Source organism: Colias croceus, chromosome 5 (genome assembly GCF_905220415.1).
Source record: "Colias croceus chromosome 5, ilColCroc2.1".
Lineage (NCBI taxonomy): Eukaryota > Metazoa > Arthropoda > Insecta > Lepidoptera > Pieridae > Colias > Colias croceus.
In genome coordinates, this window is record NC_059541.1 from 11,825,753 (window position 1) to 11,833,480 (window position 7,728).

Genomic DNA, 7,728 nt, shown 5'->3' on the forward strand with positions numbered 1-7,728 from the left:
TATCAACCTATTTGAAGAAAGTTACTCAACATGTCACATTCACGTTTCTATTAACGATATTTATTATAACGAGTAGTTAGTATGTTTGAAAATTACCTGTATCCACATTCAAGTCCTTCTTTGTAAAAGTTCAATAAGTTGTTCCACAAATAGTCTCGAATGCGTTGCACAACACTAACCGCGTGAAGCTAGCTTAGGGTGCGGTACGAGGTGCGTGGTGGTACGAGGTGTTCGCAACCTCGTTCCGCACTGTGTTAGAATTTTTATTTGTTCAGTGCGGCACGAGGTCTAAGAAACCCGGTATTAAGGTCGGTATACCATTGAACTAGGAATCAATAGCACATCTCAGATATATAGATATCACTTTCCTACACTGAACCAGATGGAAGTTATGCCTCCCGCACGACAGAGAAGTTTAAGTTTTTTGCTACCGCTATAACGACGAGACACGGACAGGGTGTTTCAAGCCCTGTTTCGCAGCTAACGTGTTAAAGAGTGCTCGGCCGAGTACTCGGTCGAGAAGAGAGGCAAGAGAGTCACTAGAATCCCAATTTGTTTTCTAGGCCGAGTACCCACCACCCCGCTTCATTCTTCTGCCCCAGCAGCGACTCGCTATCCCGCTCGGCACGTATAAACACGCTGCACGCACTCGCTTGTCACTCGGCCACTCGCCACTCGTTCGTTATTCGTTATCAAGCAGTGTGCGTGTTTGTGTATTTTTTCAAACAATTTATCAAAATCTCAATTATAGTTCAGGATACATCGCCCATTTTTGCAAGTGACTACTATCAAGCTAATTTTCCGTTTGTAGCTTTATTTTGATGAGACGCCCAATAATTTCGTGTACGAAAGTCTCGATTGTGGTAGCTAACAGAGATAACAAGGATAAAAAATTTTGATTTGATGGTTCTCAAATATTACTGAATTCAAATATTAACTGAATTTTTTTTTAGTTCAATCTCAAGATAATTACCTAAATTATTCGAAAAAATATTTGTCCTACAAAATCTATGGTTGGTTCAAAGAGTCCCCCTTCCCAAAGTGTATCGATAACGAGGTCATCATAAATGATTACTAACAACCTGATTTTTTTGTTTTCACTTAGTTAATGTTTATATAATTCAACAGACATATTGTCCTACAAATTGCGTAATAAATATTTGAGAACCATCAAATCAAAAAATTTTATCCTTGTTATCTCTGTTAGCTACCACAATCGAGAGTTTCGTACACGAAATTATTCGGTGTCTCATCAAAATAAAGCTACAAACGGAAAATCAGCTTGATAGTAGTCACTTGCAAAAATGGGCGATGTATCCTGAACTATTAAAATGACCGCTAATAACAAATGGATCTACTGCAATTCATTAAAAAGGCTATTTGTTGCTCCAAGAGCATTTCGCCTTAAAATCCATTTTCTGGTCCAAATTCGTTGATCTTCCCAAATCCCACAATTCGTTAATAATATCTGGTAACAGCCGATTTAAAACCCGTTTAAATTCTTTTTTTTTCGATCCATTGCAGACGTCACGTCGTGATCAAAACTGAAATGACTCGCCACGTTTTTCAAATATTATAAACTTATAGCAAATCGTAGTCTTGTAGCCGCCCGCGTCTCACCCACAAGGGCCTCTCGCGGACGCTTGCCAATAAGGTTCGCCTCACCTCCCGCGCCCCTCTGTAACGGCCGGCGCGTCTCCCGCACGTGCAGCCGTCATTGTTAGTCGCGGACGCTTGCCAATAAGGTTCGCCTCACCTCCCGTGCCCCTCTGTAACGGCCGGCGCGTCTCCCGCACGTGCAGCCGTTATAGAGAGTCGAGGATTAACCGCGAACGCGACGCAACGTTTCCCGCGCAAACCCTAACTTGATCTTGTGTGTATTCTCATAATATAGTGTATTGTGACCTTGTGTGGAAAGGCGACCACTGATCCACAACCTTTGTATAAGTATTTTATTAGTAAAGAACTGACATCCACCCCTGAGTTATCATTTCTGCCTGCTGGCAGTGGCGTACCCCATACCTGTGACGACCTATGTCTATAAACTGCATTTAAAAATAACTATCATATCATCAAATTCACATAACTACCTAAAAGTGTAACAAATATGAAATAACCCACTAAAAACATTAGTTAACTATAATTAATAATTATTGTTAAAAAAAATAATAGTATAATATAATATAAGTAATAAAGTTATTACTTATCTTTTACGGGGACTTATGTTATGGAATTCCACGTATCTCGATGACTTTTTAGTTATTGTGTCATTCTATTCGAGACACCAGCTGACGTATAATACACCATGTTGTAACCAGCTGATTTTTTTTTTCGTTGAGATATTGGATTAGCTACAATTTGACAAATTTTTAGCTGAGAGGAAATAAATGAATGTATTTTTTTCCTACGTGCGTGGGAGGCTACAACCGCTCACCCTCCCAACCGAGCGCCAGCTGACGTTCACGAGGCTTTATAATACTATACTCTGATGCGTCTGACGAATTATCTCTCGAGAGGAAATAATTAACCAAATTTGCACCTGGCTCCCGGACTTTAAAAAAATATATAAGAAAAACAAAATAGGACGAAGGAAATATTCAGCACGAGGTAATTGAATAAAGTCATTATTTCATTCTAAATATAATATATCAGTTCACAGGGAAATTCTGGCCAATAAATAACACAATAATATGTGATAAGAGGTCAACCTTATTATAATTTTGCATATAAATACTGGACGATGCAACGAGCACGTATCACAGAGTGTTATAAACCTGTAAAGATGTACCGCGTATTTGTTTTGCTTTGTACATTCCATTTGTCACATGGCTTTTTCTGTTACCAACTGCAGGTGCAAGTGGGGGAACTAGAGAAGAGATTCTCCAGCTTGTGGTCGCAGCTATCGGACCAAAGTTGGAACTACGAACACCAGATAGCGCAGGTGCAGCAAAATGCGAATGATACATCGCAGAACGCACAAACACTAATAAATCAGTGCCACGAACTAAAGAATCAACAGGCTGCGTCACATCAGCAACAACAACAACAACTTAACCAACAGATAACGCAACTACAAGCGAAGTTGGCTGAACAACAAGGGGCCGCACAAACAGGAATGCAATGCCAGCAACAGCTAGGCGCTCTACAGCAACAAGTAAACACGTTGCAAGCAAAAGAACAAGAATTTAAAAAGCAGATAGAAGAGCAGCAGCGGAAATTGCTTGAACAAGAACAAAACACAAAAATATTACAACATGATCAGTGCCAACAGCAACTACAACAACAGATCGCGTTGCAAAAAGAGCTAGAAAATAAAATGAAGGATCAAGAACAACAGTCACAGAAAAACTGCGCAGAAGCTAAAGAAAATATCACACAAACAGAACGAGCTAAGTGTCAGCAAGAACTACAGAAACAGCTAGATTTACAAAAGCAACAAGAAAACACAACGAAACAACAAGAACAAGAGTTACAAAAGCTCCGAGAGAGGGTGCTTGAGTTGGAAATTTTTTTGTCCCCCAACAAAATGCCTCGAAATAAAACTTTTGATCACCTCGGCTCGTTTTTGAACGAATTGGACTTTTTACAATGTAATATCGAGGTTTCCACAACTGTGGTTCAAGATTCCTATAAACTTACTTACCGTCTGCCGAATAAACTCACCGATGACGATATGGAAGTTAAAATAAATAACAGAGTGATTTACGTAAAGGGCAGAGAAGGTTCCACAGTTTTGTTTGAAAGCGTTGAATTATTGCCGGCCGGTTTAGATGTGAAATCGACCGATTGGCAGTTGCGGGGAGATAATATGGAAATATTTATTCCATTTAACCTGCTTAAAACTGGCAATAAAATTAAATCATGTATTGCAGATAATCCAGCGATTACAATAGAATCTCCAGAGAGTACTCTTTTCTTCATTTATAGAAAGAAACCAGAATAACACTGAACACATAGCATTGCGTAACCATGGCTGATAAATCTAAATTCATTTATACTCTTTTTAATAAAAAGTATAAAAGCAAAACTGTGTATACAAATTATTTGAAATCTTCCCTAAAATGATTTTTTTTTTATTTTTTCTTTTAAGCACGGGTAGATGTTTTCGGCCTGTGGTGGCCACCTCCTGTGAGTGACATCTATCAAAAATATATTTTTATGTTCAGTCAATTATGCCATTTTACTATGCCAAGTTACAAAAAAAAAATACGTGTGGCACTCGGGGACTGCCGCGGTAAAGCTATTGCATAGCATGCCTTCAAGCCACACCTGCGCCCGTCGGAGTTGGGAGCGTGAGGTTTTTCGTTACGCAATTTCTGGATTCGGTTCCCGCACTCAAGGCCCGCGATAGAAGCTATGCAATAGCTTAAAAAAATTAGGTACAAATGATAAAATTTTACGATTACAATAAAACGAATGCTTTTCGCCTATTTCACAGTGACGTGGTGTGTTCCCCTTCGCAGCTCTCTCTTGCAGGTTTGGTGGGGAAATTGTATACTATTGATTGGGGCAATAATAAGTCAATAAATCAACGTTCAAGGAATGCAAGAATGGCAGAGAATATCGCCGCAGTCCATGGATATGCACAGCAGAACCTGAAGCAGGTGATTTCTTGTCGTGCCTAAGAACTTGCGCTTCAAATTAGTGATTATTAGGTTGTTACACATTTTTTTGTAGGATTTCTTGAAGTTGAGGTAATCCACAATCGACTGATGCTGTAAATGCATGCTGATATTTATCTAACACATGCCACTGATAAAATTCAACAAGATCTCACCACTTCTTCTGTGAAATTGACTCAAAAAATCGTCTTATTTTGATCATAAAATTTTATCATTTGTGCCCGATGTTTTTTCGTGTTACTTGGCATAGTAAAATGGCATAATTGGCTGAACAATAAAACATATTTTTGACTAGCTTCCGCCCGCGACTCCGTCCGCGCGGATGTCGGTCTTCGCGTGGATGGTTTATTTCTCCATTTTGAGTAACTCTGACAATGACATCTTATAAATATCTATTGGACCCAAATACGGCTAGGCCTTTAATAATAAGCAACATGTGTTCGCGGTTCTACGGAACAACGTCTATGGATAAAACTGAAAAATTAAGATTAATTTTTTTCTACATATTTTTCCAGAATAAAAAGTATCCTATTTTACGCCCAGGATAATAAGGTATAATTATACCAAGTTTCATCGAAATCGAACCGTTAGTTTTCACGTGATGCCTGAACATACAGACAGACAGACAGACAGACAGACAGACAAAAATTTTTTTAATCACATATTTGGGTTTGGTATCGATCCAGTAACACCCCCTGCTAGTTATTTTTTCAATATTTTCAATGTACAGAATTGACCCTTCTACAGATTTATTATATTATGTATAGATAGACGTCACTCACAGGAGGTGGTCAGCACAGGCTGAAAACATCTACCCGTGCTTAATGAAAAACCCTTTACTTTCATCATAATATTCATCTTCCAGTATCGTTGACATTTTTCATTTGATATTGAACTTAATGAAAATGAAAATGAAAAATTATTTATTTCAGCAAAAACACAGTAGGTAACAAAACAAAGGAGAATGCCCATTTTTGGTACTGGTTTTTCTCATGCATCAAGACAACAATATATTAAAAAAAATTTCGGCAATTTAGAGGCCTTCTTATCATCGGAAAATATATTTTGAACAGGGAATGTTTTGTAAAATCTAATAAGACATGTAATTGTTTAGATCCGTTATTATAGATTTAGTGTCCATTACCATTTACATTTTTGGTACAGGTTTTTTCTCATGCATCAAGATAAAAATACTATTAAAAAAATCTCGGCAATTAAGAGGCCTTCTTACTATCGGAAAATATATTTTGACCAGGGAATGTTTTGTAAAATCTAATAAGACATGTAATTGTTTAGATCCGTTACCATAGATTTAGTATCCATTACTGGTTACCACGGTAACCAAGCGGTAAGTATTATGACATTTACTATGGTAAATAGCTAATATTGTTTTCATTGAATTACAAAAAAATCAATTAAAATAAAATCACTCTGTAAGGTATTGTTTATACACTGTAGGTTGTTTTAACATATATAGTGAAGTAAAATAATATAAATATATATAAAAAAATATTATTATGACATAGCTTGGTAGGTAACCAGTTATTTCTTATTTGTTTCTTTCTTCGAATATGTAGTGAAAAAATGATTCAAACAACAACAACAATATGTAAACCGAATAAAAACTCTATTGGCATTTTTTAAATATATATTTAGGTTTTCTTGAAATCCGTCCCGGAAGATTTCTGGTGCCTACCTACACTAGCCGATGAACAGAAAGACTTTGTCTGAAAGCATAAGCTCTACGCATAGATTAAATAAGTTAAACGAAAAATAACCTTCAGACGATAAAATACTACCTAAATCACACATAAACCTAACTAAATCGGGTTTATTTAAGTTTTGAGGTTAATTCACATTTTTCTCAATATCTTGAAAACCCCTGTTTTTATCACAAAAAAATCAATTGGTAAAAATCTTTTGAATATCGAAGAACCCTCCAAAACCACTCTGGCATTGACGCAACACTATACTGTGGTCCATACTTTCATGGGCATTCTCCTTTAACAACATCAGAATTTGCTGTCGCTTATTATACAATATAATAATTATTAACTGTAGCTCCCAGCCTCCCTCTCCCACACTAAGAGAACTTGTGTCGTGGGAGCTGGTACGATTATAAAAAATGGATTTACGCGAGGTACCGTAATTGTATAATAATAATAAAAATAACTAATTTAAATATAAGATATGAATAGTAAATCCACAGAGTACATCTAATGAACTAAATTTAAAAATAAATACATAAATAAATAGATACCTAACTATATCAATAAAAAAATAAGTTAAATAAATAAAATTATATGATACTATACTTACAATATAATGTAAATAAACAATAAAAGTGAAGTCCCATGTCCCCGTAGTGGGGTAAGGGGCAGATGCATTATGCATACATCTGTTTCACTGATCGATTTTCTTTAGGGACAAGTAGGTAGGTGATCAGCCTTCTGTGTCCTACCAGACCGAGACATTTTTTTTTTCTTCGTCTCCACCGGGAATCGAACCCAGGACCCCTCGGTTCTACGCTCACGCGTCAACCACTGTACCAAGGAGGCGGTCGTCGGTCGTCGAGGAAAAAAAAAAAATAATTTAATGTATTGAGACAAGAAGCTTTTCTGTTTGTGTGTAATTTAATGATTTTAAATAGCATGTAATAACTTTTTTAGCTTTAGAAATAGAAAAACTCTTAATGTTATCTACATTTTAAATTTATTTTATTATATAATATAAAGATGCCAATATATGGGTTCATGCGCTTAGCGAATGTTGTGTGTGTAGTTATGTTTGGAATTTTGAAGACACGCTTTTTTACAAGATCTTTGTAATCAACTAAATTTAAGATAGATTTATGTGTGGAAAGAGAGCTATAAAGGATCACAGAGCAAGTATGTAAAGGATGAAAAGCTGCCGCACCGTCAGAACGTCACTGTCTTTATAAACTTCAGAGGTTGGGTATCTGAAGGGCTTGCATAACATTGTTTTTAGGACCGCTCGTTGAGCTCTTTCAAGGCCGATAAGTGATGTTTTCGCAGCCCCGCCCCAAGAGTTAATACAATAGGTGATAATGGATTGGCAAAGAGCATAATAAACATTCCTAAGCAGA

The 7,728-nt window shown here is 36.8% G+C and overlaps 1 protein-coding gene across 1 annotated transcript; it reads left to right on the forward strand.

The window, feature by feature from the left end:
• The first annotated feature begins 2,782 nt into the window (after positions 1 to 2,782).
• Positions 2,783 to 3,943, forward strand: LOC123691940 (putative mediator of RNA polymerase II transcription subunit 26). The gene is made up of 2 exons (XM_045636535.1): positions 2,783 to 3,590; positions 3,873 to 3,943. The coding sequence occupies exons 1-2, from the start codon at positions 2,783 to 2,785 to the stop codon at positions 3,941 to 3,943; spliced, it is 879 nt and encodes a 292-aa protein (XP_045492491.1).
• Positions 3,944 to 7,728: the final 3,785 nt, after the last annotated feature.